Source organism: Scomber japonicus, chromosome 7 (genome assembly GCF_027409825.1).
Source record: "Scomber japonicus isolate fScoJap1 chromosome 7, fScoJap1.pri, whole genome shotgun sequence".
NCBI classification, from domain to species: domain Eukaryota; kingdom Metazoa; phylum Chordata; class Actinopteri; order Scombriformes; family Scombridae; genus Scomber; species Scomber japonicus.
In genome coordinates this window covers 15,952,004-15,975,327 of record NC_070584.1, presented here as the reverse complement: position 1 = coordinate 15,975,327, position 23,324 = coordinate 15,952,004, and the positions used below count along the sequence as shown (strand labels likewise).

At 39.9% G+C, this 23,324-nt stretch overlaps 1 protein-coding gene across 1 annotated transcript in view; it reads left to right on the top strand.

The window, feature by feature from the left end:
* The window catches only part of agbl4 (AGBL carboxypeptidase 4), a 278,157-nt gene that overhangs the window by 104,117 nt on the left and 150,716 nt on the right, over positions 1-23,324 (top strand). The window contains exon 4 of the mRNA XM_053322965.1: positions 12,182-12,276. Within this exon, the coding sequence (XP_053178940.1) occupies positions 12,182-12,276 (95 nt within the window). The remainder of the gene's footprint in view (positions 1-12,181; positions 12,277-23,324) is intronic.

The window sequence follows — 23,324 nt, the reverse complement described above, 5'->3', positions numbered from 1 at the left end:
GATCAGCCTGGCATCTCAAGACAGTGACTGTGATCCAACTGAAGCTGTGTGCTCTGCCTTTTTTGTATCTGATGTCAATCCTACCTTGTCGCTCAGCATGAGTAAAGATCTGATAGGTACAAAGCTAACAAGGCTCATATAAGCAAAAGTTAAGCATCACACTATGTTGTCTTAGCACAGGGAAGAGGAATTCTCCTCAAGCTGTCCTCCTGAGATCTGATCTGATTTTAATGAGCCCACCAAATGTCAATGAAAGCATTGCACATGTGTTTATCTCTTACACTGTATAAACTATGTAGTGTGCTGACAGATAGGACCAGAGATCATTATAGAGGCATCACATACATGCATGCATGCACACTCATATACATACAGGCAGACAAAGGGACACACAAATACTCACAGGTATCATTACTATACGCAGCCCAAGACCTAGGTGGGGCCTAATTCAAATATTTGATAAGGCGAGACACAGTGCTGCTCTGTATGCTATTAGATGGCAATCTAAATAACATTTACATGTCATTTACGTCTATTACCTTCTTTTTGAAGAGTGGTGTCAGCACTGTGTGCATATTACAGCTCATATTTATTCCACTAGCCAGCATGGTTCCTTTTCCGAATTTGCAAATGAATGCAAATATGGATTTCCTCCCCAGACAGTTTTTGAAAGGTAGTGGTTATAGTCAATGGTTATGGAATCTGAGACACAATATTTGGTAATGCATGGATATGATGTCCTAGTTGATTTGGGTCTTCGGTCAAGGGGATTGCTTGTTTATTTAGTGACCTCACATATGTAACACCAGACCAGTTCAGTTTTTTGTTGGAGGAGACTATGTAGACAGGACAGACTGTAACCTGTAAGCAGGTGAAAGAATAGTGTTTAGCATACTCTGCCTATATTCCTCTTTCTTGAGCTGTCTCCTCAGTATAACAAAGAGGCGTTCTTCAATACAACTTGATTTAGTTGCCCAGCATTGGCAAATACTGTCAATTAGTGCAGGCACAAATACTAATGAAACCTTTTAATTGCATTAACGTAATGCCTTTGAACGATCATTACCAAAAAATGGTTGCAATAATAAAGCAATTACTATTTTGAGACAGCAATTAGCCCAGCACCTTTCTGCAATGCTATAATTACCACCAGCATGAGAAACATAGATGGATGCTCAAGTGTTGCAAGGCTGTGAAGGAGCTGGGAGCAGTGGAGAAGATGAAGATGAAGATGGGCAAGATAGGCTGTCAAAGACCTGGCATATCACTCTGAGGACGCTATTCCCCTCTGACACATCCACAATAACCCTCAAGAGGAGCAATTGCTTCTCTATGTCCACACACGAATTTCAATGTTGTTTTGCACACATCTCTCCATTATGAAAGCTTTTTTTGGTAACGGAGGAGATGTTGAAATAGAAGGGGGTGAGATGGAAGGAGCGAGGCAAGCATGGATGGAGGAAGGGAGGGAAGAATGAGAAAGAGAGATTGGTTTTCATGCCTGGTAGTCAGCGAGCCTGTAAATCTCCCAGGAGCGTAGTGGAAGACAGCAGAAGGTTGATAGTCATCCATCACTCCTGACAACCCCACTGCTCTGGAAGGGCCTGACAGCAGAGCCTTGCCTGAGCAAGGTGGGGAGAGAGAGGGAAAAAACACAAGAAGAAAGATAAATAGAAAGAGATGCTGCCTGCAGAATGAGCAAATTAACTCTTCCATGTTTAAAGCAGAAGGGGAGAAGTAAGGGATGGGGAAAAAGAAGGTGAGAAGACAAATGTGTGGAGGGAAGGAAAGAAGGGAAGAAGCAGTCGGCTGTTACAGTGGCTCTGTTCATCCCTCACTGAGTGCCTGTGGCAGCGGCAGTGCTGCTGCTGAGGGAGTGGAGGTGGACTGGTTGGAACTAGCTCTGTCCTCGTCGCAGCATAGTTGAGCAAGAACAAGTGTCTCGTCATTGAAAAAAACCTCTTTTCCTCAGGTCCTCTTTTTTTCTACCATAAGTATTAGAAAGTGTATACTATTGTCTTTCTTCTTTTTGTGCTTAATTTGTACAGTATGTACACCAATTCACATGAAAACATTTCTAAAAATGGCTGAGAAAGTTTCAATTGTCGATGTAGGGCAGGCTGTGATTATATGTATTTGCCAATTCATTTCAGACATGTGTCATGACCTTATGAATGTTAAAAACATGTCTGTATAACCCTTTCTCTTAAGCTTTGTTCATACAGTATAGACACAGGAGCACACAGCTTGGGTGGTTATTAAATTCTCTCAGTTGAATCATCAATCCAAAAGATTAAAAGCTTAATTAGAAAATATCTGGTACTTTGATAAAATGTCAAAGGTAAAATCCTGTGTACACAAAAACTTTGGGGGAGCTATGACAGCCATGGTGCATCTGGGCAGGAAATATCCAATGACTGAGCTTAAAATCCTTCCACACCTTCTGCCTCTGCTCTGCTCTGCAGAATGATAAAACTTGCATGGATATGTACTCACAGCACTTGATTATGTTTAGGGAAACATTGTGATCTTTTTTAATATTGACAAAGTTAACAGTGATTTAAAGCATGACACACAATGTGTTTACTTAACACTTGCTCTAGCTAACATCTAACCAGAACCATTTTCTTTCCTCAACCCTTAAAATGTGCTTATGTTGGCTAAACGTAATCACATGCCTCACACTCCTCACAGTCCTCACAGTCCTGCGCACTCCACATAAAAAACATTGCCACTGAACATAATCATGGCAGGAGTTACATTTCCCTTTAAAATGTAATTGTTAGTAGTCTATAAAGCTAATTTTTTGGGGACTATAACAACTGAAATCAGGCCTATTTGAGTATGCTGTGGAGACAGAGTATAGTGCTATTTATAAGGGACACATGAGGGGATGATAAGCAGGGTGCAGGTTGGTGATAAAAGGGGAACTGCATGTTCAAAGAGCATAGGGTCTTATTGCCTGGGAGCTGTCCAAACACCCTGTCAGTTAAACAGAGATGAGTCCCCACATATCTAACAATCTGTGGCTGGCTGGCCATGACTTTTTCTACACAAATCGACTCCAGAAAGAACACACACTGCAAACGCACACACACAATGACTCATTATCAAATCACAACATGAATGTGTGATCTTATTATAGTGCCACAGTTTTTCTGTAGCATGTGCAGTATGTGGCTTGGTAATTAACTGAAGGAAATAAAAGATTTTCGTAGAGGTGAATAATGTTTATGACCAGGCTTTCACAGCTGGCTCATTGTGTGAGCTGTAAAATATTCATTCATAACACAAAAGGTTAATGTTTGACAATTTCAGTGTTTGTTTGTGTGTGTGTGTGTGTGTGTGTCTGTGTGTATCTATTTGTGATTATGTGTGTGTGTGTGTGTGTGTGTGTGTGTGTGTGTGTGTGTGTGTCTGTGTATATCTATTTGTGATTATGTGTGTGTGTGTGTGTGTGTGTGTGCTGTGCACATATCTATGTGCCACAATGTGTGTGTGACCTCCATCAGTGTCTGGAGGGTATTGGCCATTGCTGTCACTCAGTGCGAGAGAAGCCCTAATTAAAGAAGTTCCAGTTGTACATCGCTTTACAATGGAAGGGAGAGATTGCCTTTCAACTCAGTGCCCAATGTAGAAACTTCCTCCTCCTCTGGTTGAATGAAAGAGTCTGATACAAAAAGCCATGAATGCCTAAACCAAACAAAAGCTCTTTAAAAGACTGTCACCGTGCTATCTGATATCTCCTGGAACAGCACTGCTTTGAATAAATCTTTTTCAGTGGAGGAGGGAGAAGGAAATTAAAAGCTGACATTTAAAAGGCTGCTGCTGGGACTTGTGGCCCCCAGGATCAATAGCTAGGTATCTCACAACTTCCCCCGCATATTAGCTCACTTTTCCACGGGGCATCTCAGACTAAGTACAAACAAATCAAAACTACTGTAGGAATATTACTGTGTTGTTTTGTCAGTTTACCTTCAGGTGTGTGTGTGTGTGTGTGTGTGTCTGGAAGAGAGAGAGAGAGAGAGGGAGACGGCCGAGCAGCAGAGGGGCGGAGTATAATGTCTGTGTGTTTGTGTGTGTATGTGTGCCTGTAATGTGTTTAAAGGGTCCCATCCTCCTCTTCGTTGTGTCAGCACCTTGACTTGACATTGGTCATTGGGGACCTAAACTGTCAGCAACAACATCACATAGAAGGAAAAAGAAGAAGGTGGAAAGGTATAACAAAAAAAAAAAAAGAAAACAAAAAAAGAAGAGTAGGAATACGTGTGTGTGTTGTGTGTGTCTGGGGGTACTTGTGTTAGTGACATTTCTGACATGTATTTGTACTTTGTGACATTGTCAGCATGCGACTTTGTGAACCGTCTGTCAGGTTATGTATAGCAGACTTACTCAAGGTCATTCATGTGCTCCCAAAGGATTCGTCCCTGTCTCCCTGACATGCAAACACACACACACACACACACACACACACACACACACAGACATATCCCACCCTCCACACACGAGACCATGACCTCCGTCCTCTCCCATAAGGGCTTGTGCTGTCCCTTAGTGTTCCCCTGTCATACTGTTATCCCCACCTATTGCTGGCTTGTGACCTTCCTCACTGTCATCAGGCTTTACAGGAGCTTAGCCACAGCTGAGCTTCCCTGCTTGAGCAGGCCTTCACCATAATGTTACCCGTGGGAGTCACCCCAAACCTACTGAAAAGACTTCCTGCTATTCTGTGAGTGCCAGTTTAAATAAGCAGTTGTATTTTATGTAAATTAAACAGGCTATTTTCACAATTACAACATATTACATATATACTTTTATTCCACATCATTGAAAGTGCAACCATGTTACAATACTAGTGCATTGCCAGACTTGAAGGAAAGTTACAGTTTGTTACAACTTTGGGTTTTATTTTTCAGCCATCAGTTGTAATCTTTATTGTATCAGCTACAACAATGATTGCATTGAAAAAACAAATGACAGGTATCATAATGTTAGCTGCTTAGATCATTTTGTTATAATTTTTCCTCAGTTTTATCTTCCAAATAATTTGGGTTTATTGACAACCTGTTTGATTTGTTTCCCGTTATTATTAAATGTCAACATGGCGTTCCAAGATTTCAGCAGTTACTAAGGTGAATACAGTAACATCATTACTGATCGAACCGATGGTCCGAAACATGAGTTATACTAAACTTTAGTATCGCTAGCCTATTTGCTTAGACACCACAAAGACACTAACTTAAGTGACAGCTGCTATTGACATATCAGTTTTAAATGGCACCTGCCAAGCAGGGGTATCTGTCAGTGGAACACATTGTCATGCTGACTGTAACTTGCACAATTTTATACCAACATAGTGGAACAGTTGTGAAATATACTTACAGGCGTAATAAGGCTATGAGACACCATTAAAATATGTTGCATGAATCAGGAAAGCTAAAACCTCATGCTTGTTACGCTATTAATATGACACTATTTACGTTTATTCTCTCTCCTTCTCTTTATTATAATTTACTCTTTAAAAAACGTTTGTTTTAGCATATTTCTCAAATGATTATCAAAATACTACAGTACTATACTATCACGAAAACTGGTACTGTAGTTGCAGGTGAAGTTCAGATACTCAGTATTAGATATATACATCATGTCTAACAACTGAAGTAATATTGCCCAAATTAATTATTCAATATTATTACAAACTATCCTATTTACTTTAAATTACTAACCTGTTACTTGTAGTTTATACATAGTGTAAATATGAAGAAATGACCATTGCATACTGTATGAGACAGTATAATTTGATTGTGAACATTGGTCTGAAACGTGATGCTTGGTACATCATCTTATGTATGTTATGAGATCTTGAGCATAAAATTAGAAGATGAGATTTTTGTTTGTAGTTTTGTTGATTGAAAACTGAATCCAAGCAGTCATGAGTCACTATAATGTGTGTCAAATTGGGGCTTTGTTTAACCATCCTGCCTCTATTAATTACCGGTAGTGTGAGAATGTGTGTGTATGTGTGTATGTTTTATTCCCCATAACAGTAATTACCTGATGTAACTATGTTTGTGTACATGTGTGCGTGTGTTAGACTCTGGGTGTGTGTATTGTGCTCCTGGCGGTGTCAGGTAGTCTCCAGAACTGCGGGCCGCTGGCACACTGTGCGTCAGTGATCAGACTGATCAAAGACAACAAGAGAGGAACAGGCAGAGCTGCCAGCAGCTATCAGCCTGCCTGTAGCCTGATGGCTATGGACAGGGCTCACAGATCTGCTGTGCTCAGTTGTGTTATACTACACTGTGAGGAAATCACAGTGGAGCCAAGGTGAATCAGTGAACCACATCCTGGTGATTAGTACAGGTAATCTCTCCTGATACCTGATGGGAAGACTTGTCTCAGCTGTATTGTTATTTTGTTTAGACCACTAAGTGCAGCATCATCAGACTAATTATGTTTATTGATTTATTGGTGTTTAAAGGAAATATCTAATTTTTACTCTGATCTCAGTGCATAGTCAGAAGCAGGAAACAAACCCTGGAGCAATTTAACTTTCAGTATTTTGCACATGGGTCCATGGATTCTTTCAAAACTAACAAAGAACAGACTTCCTAATGCTGTAGGCAACCCAACTGCCCTAATTATGTATACAGTCTTATTATGTTGTGCACCTACATTGTGATATTTTTCGTATATTTTGTGTAATATAGTGCAATTGTATGATTGTTTGACAGGCTTCCAATGTGGTTTCTGTGCAGTTTTTATAACAGTACTTTATACAACATATGGTGACTTGGCATTATATCAGCATAAGCATAGCCACCAGCAAGTCATACTGTGTTCCTGTCATCATATCAAAGGCCAGCCCACCTAAATGTCTGTAGACAGCAGTAAAGCAGACCTTGTTTCATTTTTCACTAAAGACACACACACAATTCTTATTTGTAAATCTTAAATAAATGTATATAGTTGCAATTTATCTGGTCCAAAACTACTTATTGGACGTCAAAGGTATCAATAATTTCAGTTAACAAACCTACAAGTGTTCAGCGGTTTTAGTACAGCTTTCACTTTCTGGACATGTAGGACATGTATTGTTCTGTAGATCATTCATAGTAAAGTCTGCTCAACAATCACCAGTGAAAGGACAAAGTGTTCATTGTCTCTGTAGAGGTCTGGGTCTACGCATTTAGAATGGCTTCTTTAATAATTTATCTTGGCTTCTTCCAGGAAGCAACGCAATCTGGCCACACACTGGATCGATGGAGATCAAAAGACAATCTTTGGCCCTAAATGCAATCCCACCCTGAAGTGGCACTGACAAGGTTATTTTAGTGCCAAGCCCAGTGACTGCCTGGCTAGTCTATTTAAAGGTTGGGATATTGGGGAAATGTGTCATTTAAACTATTAGCTAAAACATTCTGATGTGCAGCTCACACTCATGGCACTCAGTAATCCTGTGCTCAATATGCGGTGTGTGAAAAATAAATACAGCTAATGTTAAGTAATGTTTTTTGATTTTGCAAGGAGGTATTTCTTGAGTCATTAGTTCTGATGAACTACCTCCCTGCAGACACATTATAGTGATTTCCTGCTGTGCGAGAGTGAAAATCTTACTTATTGCACCATTATGGTTCATATGAGGTTTTTTTCTGTCAGCCGAAAGACTTTTAAGGTGTAATATGTAGACGGTCTTAATACAAGTTTGCAGGTATTTCTGCTTATGACAACATCTCATTTGAAATTGTCACTTTTCAGAAATTATCTCCTCTTGGATGCAGTATTTAAGGATGTCTATTGTCATCTGTGTGCTGTGCCTGCACGGTTTAGTTTTTTCTTGTGTGTGTGTGTGTGTTGTGACACCACAGAGACACCTGTTCCAGTCTGCCATTCTGCAGTGATGGGGACGGCGGAGGGCTTTGACACGCTCCATCGACATGACAGCTCAGACAGCATGGATGTTAATCTCTTCTAACTGCTCCCAGCCTAATTAAATCTTCCAGGGCAGCACACATGTGCAGACACATGCACACACACAAACACACACACAGTTGTGGAAAGCTTCTAAATTGGTCCTAGTTGTGCGTAAGTTTTAACGATCTGGAGAATTGGCCCCAGAGCAGTTTGTTTGATTCTAATTCTATGCAATTCTTTGTGTGTGTGTGTGTGTGTGTGTGTTAGGGAGAGTGAGGTTTACATTGTTTTCAAGGCACTCTGTTGCACACAGAGTGAAGAGTGAAGTTAATTGTCTAAGTATGCTCACACACACACACAGTTTGACATGCGGTGCCAATTGAGAAACGCTTGTGAAACAGTGAAATTGTTTAACTTTCTGTGACATTTAACTGTGCACAATAATACAGATATCATGACAAAAGCTATGTCTGCCAGGCCAGCTGATATTGTTTTTGCAAACTGAGAGCTGCATGTATGCACAATATGTCATGTGCACACAGCTCATTTATTAAATGAGAAACTGTTGTTCTATAATGACTACATGTATTTAGTCTGCTGACAGGGAGGGATCATCATTCAGTCATTTCACACAGAACAAACACTGCTGCTGTAATAGCATTAAAAGTTGTATTTTGGTTTACATTTAATCTGGACTGTATAAATCAAAGTGAAACGCAAAGCCTATCATACGTGAACAAGTTTTTGGTGATTATGGAGAAGCTTCTCCCAACCAAAGCCACAAAAATTGATCTTTGTGCTTCCATTTGTGATAAGAAGTGGTCTTAGCAGATGGAAATGCAAGCGCAATTTCATGCAAAAACGAATACCAAAATTGCTCCGGGACTCTCACTCTGCTTAAACACAACTTCAGGCGTGTCACTCTAACCACTACGGTACAGGTGTGTTCGTCTGGAGACATACAGTGAAATTACCATTAGAATCCATTGTAACTCATCTTGCTGGCCTAAGAACAATAATGCTTGTTATTAAAGGGCATTGCTATGTTGCCATTAAGGTAAAGACTCTGACTTTATCCAATGTTTAGTCACGGGACAAATGGATAATTTTAGTTTGTCCAGCTTTTTTGGAATCAGAAAACAACCTAGAGAGGCAGAGACTTCTGCATGACTCCCTCTCAGCCCACCTGTCTATGGCCTCTGTATCTGTCCACCCAGCCAGTGGAGACCAGTTTATTTTCCTCTCTTGCTCACAGTAGCTTTCTGTCTCCCACCCATATTTATCTCTTCTGTGCAATTATCTTCCTGTCTCTGTTTATGTGTCTCTCCCTTACTAGCTACAGTACCTTTCACTTTGCTTGACTGTCTCCCACCTGTCTTTATGTATCATTCTGCCTGCCTTCTTTTTCTTCCTCATGCCCGCCTCTGTCATCTGTCCAGTCTTTGCTCCCTATGAGTTAAACAGGCCGAACAAATAGATTACAAACAGTGGGTAGAGTGAAGCTAAGGAGGAAGACAATCTGAATTTGTTGTGGATAAAGAATGGGGAAGGAGGCTGTGCAGTCAAAGAAAGCCAGTGGAGTCAGAGTAAGGCTGTATTTGCCTGAGGGGAAAAGGCTGAAAAGTAGCTCTCGCAACAGATGTGCGGGGCAGTAAAGTGTAATTGAAATGCCAGCAGCAATGGTCTTATCTTCCTGCTACAGGAGCCTGCTGCCAGTCTCAACATCAGTTAGATGTCATTTTACCTAAGTCTGAATCAGCCTGCCACAATCCGCAATCCCCATTCCTCTGATGCTAGGCAGGAGAAAAGGGGAGAAATGGATGAGGGGGGGTGGGGGTGGTGGGGGGGTCTGTAATAGGATTTCAGCAGCAGCCAGTTAACTTCCACCACCTGGACTTAGTTGGTAATTTGATATGCCCCATCAATAGGATTCATTTACCTCACCGCAGTATTACCATTGCCATTCATTTGACTTTTTAAAAAATATATATTTATTAATTTTTCTCTCTTCACATTTTCCCACTCCTCCTGATTCTAATCATGCATACTGGAGGTAGGGGACGGAAGGAAGGGCTGTTCCACAATATTTTAGTTAAGAAAGAAAGTCCTTGGTCCAGAGGAGGTGGAAAGCCAGACACCATGGTTGTCCTCTGCACTCCAGGCAAAGCTTAATGTTTTAGGCCAGGCAGAATCCCTCTGGGAAGAACCATAATGTCCTACCAGATTAGAGGCTGGCACTCCTCAGAGCTGCTGCCTTTTATCGGGAACTTTGTTACTGCAACATGGGATCATCTGCAGGACATTAAAGCTGCCTTATCTCCTCACTGTAATGTTAATGTGTCGCAGTCTTGACACTTGATGTTATTCATGGTGGGTGGTAGTGGAAATATGTTCCTCTCTTGTTCATGTTTCAGCAACTCTCAAGTGACACGAGAATTAGTTCTTTTGAATTTTAGTAGTTTAGTTTTGTAGTTAGTAGTTTTGGCTTTTGTCATTTGTAAACTTCATCAGGTCTTTTTCAAAAGTCAGATTATGTATTTAAGTATTAAAGTTGTCCTTTGGAGTTTTCTCATAAACAAGCAAAATATGTTTCCATTTAGTGTTACTTACAAAAACCTGTTGAAACCTGGCTACATGCTGAATGCATTTTCACCCTCATCAAACATTTGCAAAGATGATTTTTTGAATTTTGATTTTTAAATCCTGAAACACTGTAATGTGTGTTTACATCCTAATAACATCCATGTTTGGTAGCTTGCAGCCCCCTACCTGTAGTCAAAACCTAATTTACCTAATAAGTTTATTGACATTTCCAGTTAAAACATGGACAAATCACATATTGAATAATCATACAAAGTAAATCCCTTCACACCCTCCTTCACCACCTCACACTCTATATATAATTTAGATAATAATAAATTACACAGCAAAGTCAAAGACAGGGAAGAAGACGAAGAAAAAAGAACAGCGCAAGACAGTAAGTAAAAAACTGTTGTATCAATAACCAGAACAAACAAACAGCAACAACATTATTCAGCAAGTATACACATAGAAGTACTCTCCTCCTACAATTAATACAAGTTGGGCCATTCCAGACTCAAGTCAATAGTTCTCCCAGTTTGTTACATCAGTTAGATTTGCAAGGTAAATCTGAAAAGGCATCCAGACTTTCTTGAATTTATGCTCATTACCCTTTACAAAGAAGATGAATGTGTGAACACAAATGTCCAAATCAGTCGGAGCAGACATTAAGCAGACTTTACCCTGCCAGCTCCCATGTACAAGTCTGTATAATGTACAATTGAGCCCATGTGTGAATATCTAGTACTGCTCACCGCTGTATGTGCAACAGAATCCAGCATTAAAGGAGAATGGGTTTGAGCAATTTCATAAACAACAAAATGTAAACCTCTTTGACTTTCAGCAGTCAACTTCCCTCTTATCCACAGCTGCTATTTTACACGTGACTGGTGCTGAATTAATGCAGAAGTCCAGCTTAACTCCATTGTTTTGACGGGGCTGAAACATGCCAGTTAATCTAGCACTAATAGAAGTTGTCCTGTGATCTCTCACGGAATAAAAGCTGTTTTATTTCAGGTAAATTAATGGACTCCACTTACAGAAATGGACAGCACTTGTATAGTGCCTCACTAGTCTTCCAACCGCTTAAAGTGCTTTAACTGTACTAGCTACATTCAACCATTCACACTCACACACCAATAGCAGTAAGCTATCATGCAGGGTGATATCTTGCTCAACACTTAGACATATTAACTGGAGGAGCTAGGAGTCAAACCATCAATCTTACACTAGTGGATGACCCACTCTATCCCCCACCCCCCATTAAAAGCTTAAAAACACTGAAATGCACAGTGTCATGTTCTGTCTCCTGCAACTGTCTCCTAAACCAAAAGTATTTTCAGTAGGTGACACGGACAATCTCCTGCTGTGCTTCATGTGTGAAAGGGCAACTCAAGAAAATGTTCAGACCTGATTTTCCGAACATTGTTGAGAGTTAACGTGAACATTACTATGATGTTGAGCATTCCCTTTAAATCATCATGGGTAAGTTGCAGGTTAGTGCTAGCATAAGCTTCGGTGACATTGCCAGTGAGCAGTTGTGATACAACAAACTTGTATTCACAAAAAGTGTGTGTTTTACAGGGCTAGTGGGATAATTTAAGTTAGTAAATGTAGAGTCAGGTGTGGAACACTTGAGTTCACTTCCTCCACTGGGTTTTTAATGTTTAATGACTTTGTCTTTCAGAGGGTCATTTTCAACGTGGTCAACTTCTCCAAAACCAAGAGCCTGTACAGAGATGGCATGTCTCCTGTAGTCAAGTCTACCAGCAGGCCAAAATGGTAAGTGTGCAAAGACAAACTTACTGTTGCACCAACTCTATTAGCTTTCCAAATGCTTTACATTGCATGTTGTAATGATTTGCCTCATCTGTAAAAGTTCTGTCCACAATGTGGTTACAAGAATGCTGAGTATTTAAACTTAAACTTTATCCACTTTCAAAAAACTTTTCCTCTCTGCCCAACAGTAGACAAATACATTCCCTAACACTCACATACTCAGGCACACACACACACACACACACACACACACACACACACCCTAAAGACTGATACTTTAGATTTTCAGAGTGGATGCGTCTGGGCGCATTAGCATGTGATCCATTGGTTGCCAGTATGATGGCTGTCTGATGTAATAACGGTTGACTGATGGATGCAGAAATGTGTGTGTGTGTGTGTGTGTGTGCGTGTATGAATAGGTGTGGCAGGAGGGAATGGGGCTGGTGCAGTGGGGTTGGGCGCAGCGTCTGCCAAGCAGGCTGGTGTATCCAGTGGGGCGAGGAGCGAGAACAGGGTAGCGTGATGAAGTGTTGCCGTCCAAGAGGAGCCCTGACATCTGTCATCAGTTGATGGAGGGCATCCGCAGAAACGCCAGGCATCTGCCACCCTGAGCTGTCTGCGTCTGCTAGCCTAGCACCCGCACCGTCCATGCTGTAGCACGTCGGTTGCAAGGTAATGGGAAGAGACAATGGGCACGACACCATAGACAGGAAAGATGAACTGCTGTCTGTGATACAGCACTGTACAACATGATGCAGCTCAGTTCGGCTGCTTTGCTCGCTCTGTTTGGAATCCATATGGTGTGGATGCAACTTTGCCATCAGAGTTTCTCTGTTGCGCTATGTGGCTTTTTCACGGTACTAAAACCACTACTATTGTCTCATCCTGCCAGCCTTTTATTACAGGAAAGCCGGCAAGTGCTTGGTTTAAGATTGGTGTTATTTCTCAGGTCAATGTAGTTATGCTGTCAGTATAGTTAGTGTGCGATATAGCAAAGTTATATCCCTATTTCAACAGTTGTAATTTAAATGACATTTTGAGCCAGGTAATTATTGTCCCGTGTTATAAAAAATTCCTCCCACTGAATGGTGTTGACTTCTCATTGGACATAATCTTGAATGTCTGAGGTGTTAATCTGTGCGGCAGCCTTGTTGGGTCATTTAGGTCCCAAAGCTCCTCTTAAAATGCTAATCATGCAACCCTGACCATGTTTATGTTTCAATAAGCCCTCATAAATAGGAATTTAAGTGACAGTCACAGCAGGAGGTACTGTTGCAGAGGCCTGGCTCCATTTACCTCCCCATGCTAATACTGTTTTAACCGCTCCTCTCAGCACTGTGCCATCTAAGAGGCATCATGTCTCACGCATTTGTGGAGCCATTTTTGACTGTCTGGGGCTTCCAAGACTGCAGTTGACATTGTTTGTGTCCCCACAAAGTGGTCAAGATGCTTTTAACACAAGCTCCTCTATTTGACTTTCCATGAGCACAACAAAGCACAGACAGCTCCTAAAGTAGCAATCTTCTTTTTGACAGTTATAGATATGGAATAAATAAAAAAAGGCAGAGTGTGGAGAGCTTTGCCTGTCTGATCCAAACTCACACAGGACAGGATAAAGGAGGTACAGAGAGACGGAATGATCGAAAAAAAGGAGCGAGAGAGGCTTGCAGAGAAAGAGACAGAAAGAGAGAGAGGTTGGAGGAAGAAAAACACAAAGTACAAGAAAGACAGATTACTGAGACAGGTAGACAGGGAGGAGAGAATGAGAAAAAGAGTGAGCTAGAAAAGATTGCTCTTCCACCCCTCGCCCCGACACCCCCACATCTGTATTTATCAAAAGAATCGTCAGTATTAGCCCAGGAGTTGAAGCCTTTATCTCCCTGTGCAGGTGCCTTATGTCCTGGGGCCCCAGCATCGTTTGGTGCTGAGGGCTGCAGGGTTTGGCTGGCCTAGGCTAAGCTGGGCGTCTCAGTGAGAGACAACCGGCAGATTACAGTCCAGCAGGACGTTCACTGCTACAGGTGGAAGGATCTATCTATCCTCTACCCCTTCCTCCGTTCTTTTTTCTCTCTATCTCTCACTCCATGATGCCTCTAGCCTGTAGTTCTTGGTGCTGGAGACATCAGGGCAGCTTTGACAGTGTCATCTGGCATTTAAGCACAGCTACAGGTAACATGTTTAAAAATAATGAATCATGGATGAACTAATTAAAAAGAGTTACATTGTGTCTGAAATGTGAGACAGATTAACCATTGTTTTAATTCTGTGTGTGTGAAGCTTTGTATCTTATTATTTTGTTGTATTACAAGGAATTGAAACACCTGTTATTATAATTGACTCATCAATTAAATATCCATGTCACTAGTGCTGTATAGTTGAGGAGCTGAAGAACAGAAACTTCTTTTTTGGAAAAAAAAGAAAGTCAAAAAGTTTGTCACTGCTTTTCCTGCTAAATTCCAAATGTGTAAAATCTTTAAATTAAAATCAGCCCTTTTAAAATGATGTAGCAATTCAAAATAAATACGTTAATGAAATGAGCGAGTGAGTGAGAGTGTTTATGAGACAGAGAAAAGAGAGCAAACCATATTTTCTTGCACTAGTCTGTCAAACACAATAGCCCCCTTGGTGACACTAGGTGCCAAACACACTCCCCGCGGTCTGCTAGTTGTTGGACTGCTAGAGCAAAGAATTGCCCAGCATCCTTATTTTCTGAGATAAGCTAATTAGAAAGTCAGAGAGCGTGGTGTAATACAGCTGTTGGAGTCCGGAATACCGTGGGATGGGGTAATGGCCAGAATCCTGCATGAGTCTGACTGCATCAACCAACAAATGCTTCATACCAAGTCCTGTGTGTATCTATGTAGAAAGAATGGGACATAATTAATATTTTTAAATGCTACACATTAGAGCTAACCCTAATGATTGTTTTCATGTCAATTAGTCTTCCAGTTGAAGTGAAATTTTTGGCCGACCTAAATATATTTAATTTACGATGACAAACTGAGAAAAGCAAAAAATCTTATGAACCTGCTGGAGAATGTCAGGTTCTTTTACTTGTCATTAAAATAGGTAATGAGTTATTTTCTGTAAATGTAGTTAATTTATTTGTCTTTTGTCAGATTTACAATATTTGACAACAAATATTCCTATCAGTGCAACATGAACAGCATAATTCAATTAAGAGACTTAATGGCAACATCTTCATTGACATTTTGCATATTTTGCTCATTGTGTAAGATTTTAGCTAAATAAAATTTGACTCAAACACAATGTCACTCTGACATTATTGTTACTTCAGCCTCACGATCGAAAATGCATGCGTTCACATAATTTTTAGCTTATTAAGTTGGTAATTTATTATATATTGGACAATTTCTGATGTGCAGGGTCTCTTTTAATTAACTTTCCACTTTTTCGACAGTCAGTAGGTGTTTGGATAAAAATAGCTACACCTCTAACTGAGCTAACAGATGAACAGTCAGAGTTGGAGGAAATGGGCTGCCAAACATTGCTTCTAAAGTTAGAACCAGCCAACCTTGATCAAGGGTAAATGCTTTTTCTCTTTTCTTTTTTATGGGAGGCAACACAAAAACAGGAGTGCTTTTCAAGCAGTTGTGCTCAGCTCCAAGTCAGTCAGAGAGACAGTCAGTCAGTTAGTCAATCAGTTGGTCAGTCAGGGCAATTTTTTTTTTCTACAGAAAGTCTTCCTGTAAGCGCATGATGCAACAGCATAGTGAAATTCTATTTGGAGATGTCTGCCTCTCCATCGGGGTGCATGTTAGCAGTAATTGTTCTGTCAATCAGCACAGCTCTGGCCTTCCTGCTTCCCTTGCCACTTGTTAAGTCCTGGCAGAGGGCGAAGGGTGAGGAGAGGTGAGGCAGGGTGAGGGAGAAAGAAAGGATACTACTGCTCTGTGTGTCTCTCCTTGCTCATCTTAGTCTTTCTTTACAGTCTGTTCTGTACTTTTCACTGTTATTTTTCCTGGTAGCATTCACTGACTGTCACAGAGGATTGGTCTAGGTTTATAAGTGAAATATAGTCCAAATGCAGGCTGCTCTAACATAAATACATATAACCTGTTGATAATAACATGTTTATCCCTGCAGACTCTAATGTAACATCACATAAGCTACATCTGTTTACAGAAAGAGGCTAGATGCTAATGCTAGCAAAGCTCTAGCAATAAAATACAGATGAAATTGCGTGCACATACATCTACTGTAATAATTGTAGCCACAAACAGAATAATTATGCCATTAGTGGTTCTTTTATAGTTGAAGTTGTCTTGGAGGGAACACTGCAGCATGCTGCTTTATCTGTTTTCTAACGTTAGCGTGTGCTAACAGTTTCTAGCAAGGGTAAAATTTGACAGGTCATCAGGTTGCTCCATTAGTGATGTTGAAGAAAGACTAGTCGCTCATTAAATGAAAAGTCATGGAAACATAGGAATGCTTGTTTATATTTGTTTTTGAGTATAAAACAAAATATTTGGCCCTTGGGCTGCTAAATGATCCACTGCCTTCGCCAGCTCGGCTCTTACTTTTCCTGTCTATTGTTTGATAGTGGGCAGGTAATGTATAATTGGTTTTTGGAGCTTTTTTCTCTGAAAATGCAGTTACTGAAAGAGATTATATGAGAGCAGTGAAAATGAAACAAAATGCAAGCGTGCTGAAAATAATGAGCTGAAAAAAGCTACAAATCTCCATAGAGCTTTGGGGAACTGCAGAGTCAGGTGATATGGTAAATATCCACAAGTTCATGAACACGAGTGACTTGGTCATATACAAGTAGTCATATGATCTATTTTCAACATAAAAGTGCTGTATATAGATGATTTGAATGTGTAAATAACTGATACATAACTTATTATGTCATATTATGAAGAGAATGTCGAAACGCACATAAACTGTCAAGCTACTATTTTACTGACACAAACTTGTATGTATTTATTGTATTCGAATTGTAAAGTGACTTTGACTCTGATTAGAAAGACACAAACAAACCTTAAAAACAAAAACTGACCAAAACTATACTTAAAAAACAAGGCTGTACTAAATCTGCTCATATTTTATACCAATCTGTTCTCCAGTATGAAAAAAACTGCACTTGTCAGCCTTATAAAGACCCCTCCTATTCCTCCTATCATATCCCGAACCACACACACCTCCCATCCTCTAACTCTACTGCTGAGCTGGCCCATCTGGGGCTGAACGCAGCGAGTGTGTGACAGTGGTGAGAGAGATGGTCTCTCTCTTGAGGACAGAGTGTCAGGCAGAGGACTGAAGACAGACAGACTGTAAAGGTTGTGTTAGAACTACAGCAGACCTCTCTGACTCCTTTCTACATTCAGTGAGTCCACACTCTCTCCTTCCTGCTCCTCCCCTGCTGCTGAGCCACTTGCACAATTAACCATGTGGCATGCCATTTAATAATAGACCTTTTAATTGTCGACAAATGAAGAGTGATGTAAAATAGCTAATAGCCTGTGCTAATTAATAGGGGAATTGAACGCTTGTTAATTAAGGGCAAACAGGACAAGGACCAGCTCGGGTAATTTGAGCAATAAAACAGAGACTAACGATTCATTTCTAAACAGACTTGCTTCATAAAAACATCAAGCAACCCCCATTTTGCTGTTTGAGAAGACTTGTAGCCTCCATCCTTAGCCTTTATTTCAACCACACACATGTAAGTATACACAGAGGAAACGTAGACAAGAATGCACCGGCATCCTTCATATGATTCCCCACAGGTAATACCACAGTAAGACAAATTACAACTATATAATGTCTTCAGAATGTGATAACAAAGATTATTTACCACAACAAGTGTCTCTGTGGTACGGTACAATGTTTCATTCACCTGTTTAGAATTGAAGAATGATATATTGAAATGAATGAATTCCCTATATAGTTGTCATAAACTACAACACATTCATGTCAATATTTGGTGCCTAGAGTGTTCTGTCTCACCTATTTCCCTCTTTGCTCATCTCTCTGTGGTCATAGTTGTTACACCTAAGGCAAAAAGAAAGGAATGGATATTCAGCCAAAGCTTTACACGTGCAGTGTCTTCCTCAAGAGACTGAATAGCTTTACTGTCTTTCATATCCATGCTTTTTAATTTCACAGCTTTACTGGGAAGTTTTACTGTAACATAATTTTTATTATATGTATACAGTGCCCGCAGCCTCTTTCTCTGCTTTGCTGCGTGTGTTTAATTTAAAAAAGAGACTAGGTTCTGTGTTGTTTCCTTACTCTCAACTCCATTTTGTAGCGGGAACCGTAGCAATCATTTGGCAGTCTATGGATTTTATATAAGATTCTTAGATTAAAAAAATGTTATATATGATGTTCCCTCTCCGTCAACATTGTCTGTGCGATAAGGGACATGGACAAAATCTTTTAATAAAAACCAAGCGAAGGAAAAAGTGAGAGACACACACACATACACACACACAACTAATTATCTGTCACAGGTTCAACTGTAGAGAGGAGATGGAGTGATGTATGAATCAGAGTGAATATGTAGAAGAAGTGAGAGAATATCTAATGTTTGTCTGTAATAGTGGTTTGGTAACACTAGCCAAAATCTGAAACTCTTTAGGCTATAGCCCACCACATACAGTAATTAAAGTAAAGCAGTCACAGTAAAATTGGTGTACCAGTAAAGTACACTGTATAGAAATAAATACATCAAATTTTAAGAAACAATGAAAAAATATATATAAATTAGCGACCCAACTATTATTGTAAGTATTATGCCATTTTTGTACAGAAAAAAAACTATTATTTATTTATGTTTTGCTTTAAATGTATGTCAATTGACAATAATTAGATATATAGCTTGTTTCTTTGTTATTTCTTTAAATCTAATGTTTACTTTTACATTCAAACTCTAATTCTGGATACAAGTTTAGCAAACTATTTTCATTATATCAAACATAATACATAGTCTCTTTTACAGAGTGTATACACGCCGTGTCACTCTCAAGGAGGAAACTTTCAGGCATTTCAGTTGTGCCTCTGGCTGCACCCAATCAGTGATGTTACAGTGCTTAAAAACACATACACCAATTAATCTGACAAAAGTAAAATGAGTAAAGGCAAAGTCAGGAAAACAATGTTTTGCAGTAGTCCAGGCAGGAAGTGGCAGAAGCAAGAATGATACCGTAAGCTCTCAATGATCATTTAAAGTCATTTAGAGAAGCAACATGCTTGAAAGTTTCAACCTCTAGAGAGCAGAGTCTTTTAGCCAAGTATGATTTAGTGTGGACTTACCATTAAAAGTGTCCCCAATAGGCTTCAGAGTGGAGAACAACACAAATGAAAGTGAAGCAGCAAATACAATTTTAATTTTAGTCAAAACATTAGGGGGAAAGGCATATTACATTATACAACTTTCTTATGTTTCTTGCAGTTAATGCTCTTGACCAAACTGGGGGACATCAAAGAGCATCAAGAAACAAAAACAGCTCATATGGCAACATCTATAACATTCATATTGTGCTTGTGTCATACAGGGGTGGGTGGTTCCAGGGAGACCCTCTTAACAAAATGTATAGAAATATGTAAGGAAGGTGTATGTACTAGGGGGTTTCTAGGTGATTGCTTCAAAATACAGGTGATCACTAGGGTTTTCATAAGTAGGTGATAGGGTAGTAATTAGGTCATTGTCAAGGTGTCAACATTTGATGAATGCTGTTTCCAAGTGGTTGTTTACATGGTTATTTGTTGCTGCTAGGATGAAGAATGTGGATAACACTGTATTATAGGCCCAACAAAATATCCAGTAAAAGTTCAGTATCCATAACAACCACAGTACATCCCATTTAAAAAAGTCAGTATCCCACAACAACCTGTCTTGTGGTCTTTCTACTGTTTCACTGCATTTCAGTAATCACAATGGAACAAACAATTAACCAACCAATGACTCCAGAATCAAGAACAGTGTTACAGTGTGTTGAAAGTCTAAACACAGATGAAAAAAATGTTTTTGATGGATGGATGGATGGAAATGAGGACTATATTTCACTCTCACAAGGCTCCTGTTGCATTACTTGGATTATTTTGTCTGTGAACTACAATTTGAGTAGTGTGGTTAGGCTGGAGACTTTCAGCTACAAGGTAAACTGCTTTGAATAGTTTGTCGCCACAGTGCTGATTGCAGCGACAGAGCCACTCATGCCACTGATCTGAAATTTGAATACATTTATCTGCAGAATGTAATATATCAGAGGTGCTTTGAATGAAGTTGAAGTGACGAAAGTGTGAAGAGGATGGCAGAGGAAGAGTTTGTTTGGGTTGATACAGAAATTTAGAATGCTCAACCAAGGAAATAACACCAGGGTGGCTGTAAATTGTATGAAAGGGAAGATGACCCTCACATTGCAAGGGGTAATTTTAGTGCAACACAATGCACTGAATATCACTTACTGTACCTTTCAGGAATACATGTTTTTAGAGATTAACAAGTAAACACAGGGTCCAGCTCTTAGTATGTTTTTGCAGTGCATGGTGCAATCCTCTTGACCTATTACATGTGTAAACATAAAAATGTTAAAATCAGCAATTAAACAGACAGATGAAAATTATCTTTAGGCACAACCTACCACAGACCACAATGAAGGGTGTCCATGGTAGCTTGGTGGTGTCAAAATCAGTCGATACCACCAAGCAGCCATGTCTGTGTCATCGACATTTAGGAACATCTTATCTTGCTGCTCTTTGAAATGGGGAAGAAGCATAATTACAACAGCACACTTTACTTCACCCACTGACAGGGTTTGGCTCAGAATTGGGCCTGGGGCTCAGTTTGAACAACCTGAAATTACTGCAGGATTCTATTGAACTTGGTAGATGTGGATTCTTCAAACCTCTCATCAATCTGGACACCTGTTAGTTCCCTGAAATGTAGCCTCATTCCAGTTTCCTGGTAGAGGAAAGGCTACTCCTTAAGGATCTCTTCTGTCTCCTTCAGACATGACAATATGTCTCTCTTCTGTGAGGGAAACATCTCCACCATTAATCTGTCTTTGCATCTTTGTCTTTGTTTTTGAATATCTTTATTAGTCCCTCGTATTATTGCTTTTGCAGTGGTTTTGTTTCACCAGCAGGAAGCTATGGCTATGGAGTTAATGCAGCCATATGCATCTTTACACTCTTTTGTTTGCATTGTCAGAGTTGCTACTTTAAAAAAAGCCCTATCTAGGAAGAAGAGTAGCCTAGGAAGAAGAGTAGCTCCTCCCAAATATGTACTGTATTAGCTATCAGAGATATGGTACTAATAACCTAGTGCTCAGTCTCATCTCAGAAGGATCTTCAGTAGCAAATGACCATCTTCGTTGATGTTTTAGTATTTTGCCTCTTTCTTGGTTTCTTGCACACAGTCAGTATTTCAACAACCACAATCCTAACAACCCCCTTCTCTCTGCTACAGGCAGCCTCTTCTCTATCCAATAACTTTCTTGTACTTGAGGGCATATTACTTTGGGTTATGCCAAATCTGTGTAATGCCACCCAGTTTGTCCTCTGGCTAAAGGTGAGGACCCACTCTCTGATGCAATGGGTGAGGCTTGAATTTGCATGGCTATAACCACAACCAAGCTCCCTGTGGCATTGGCCTTTGCTGTGGAGTGATTGCTGGTGACGGAAACATCAATGTCAGTAATGAATGAATCTTCACCAGTGCTTGACTGGAATCATCCTCTACTCTCATCATTGAGAGTGAGCATAAATAATACAATAATTCAATTTCATACATATATCATTTTCACTTATTCTTCTGTCTAGTAAGTCCAAATGTCATTGTAACCATACCTAAAAAGTTCTCTACCGACTTTAAGAATATTTGCTTTATATAAAGACAGCCATGCTACACAACTAGATGGGACCACAGGACCAGTAACAGACAAGGATCCATGTATTTCGGAAGGCTCTGAATGCTGCTTAGAACTGTATACTTTATATGAAACTGTGAATATTTATCAGGCCATATTTTTTCTGATTTCTATTGGCCTCAGGACTCGTGCAAGGTAATTTACCTCTCCATACTCCAGGTCCTCAGCTGGAGTCACTGTATAATTTCCTCTTGGCTGAACACAGAACTGAGGGATGAGGTTAGGTCACTCACCCAGCCATCCGTAACTGCAAGAAGGGGCAAAAGATGAGTCATTGTTTAGTGGATATCAGACTATGATTACACATTACACCACAATTACCATATTTATGTACTTCATTATTCCTATTGACATAACTAGCCAAACATTTCTACACTGAAATTCAACTAGCACCCAAATAATAGCGATCCTCAACACTGTGTTTAAGAGATATGACTTTATGTCCACTCAGGTTGTACAGAAGCAATGAGCTGCAATACAGGCAGTGTTTTGAATTTATGTTGTGCATATCCTTGGCTGCTTGTTTTACATAATAGACTCCATAGTCTGACAAATACAGTCAAGTAGGGGTGTGCAATATGACGATATTAGATCATGAAAAATTAGAATGTCTTTATGATCTGCCTTTACAGAGAGATTGTTCCTATCATGCTACAGTATATATTGTATCAGTTGAACTCCATGACCAAGCGTTGTCTCTTAGCAGGGGGCCAACAGCTAACAGCACAGACATAGCAAGTGCCTCATACCACATCTACAATATGCTGGAGAAAATAACCTCCTTCAACATGGATTTCTGGTAAAAAAAAATAGCTCATAATAAAGCAAACTATCTCAGCGGTTCACATCAGTAGCCCAAATTGCTGTAAATGCTACAAAAACAGTGAGCAGCGGCGTTTGTGTTGGGACAAACAAGAAGAGGAGGCTCTAAACATGCAGAATAATACTTTTATCTCATGTGCAAAAGGTGAGCCTTTCAGTCCAATAATCATCACCAGCACAACTTACAGACCACATAAATTCACTATAAGAACAAATTAGGCAGCACCTTGTGAACCGTAATCTAAAGCTTTACCAAGTAAGTGTTCATGTTCTAACTTCCATTTCCACCTTACTCCAGTTGTCTTTAAAGGCTTCAGAGAGATCACAAAG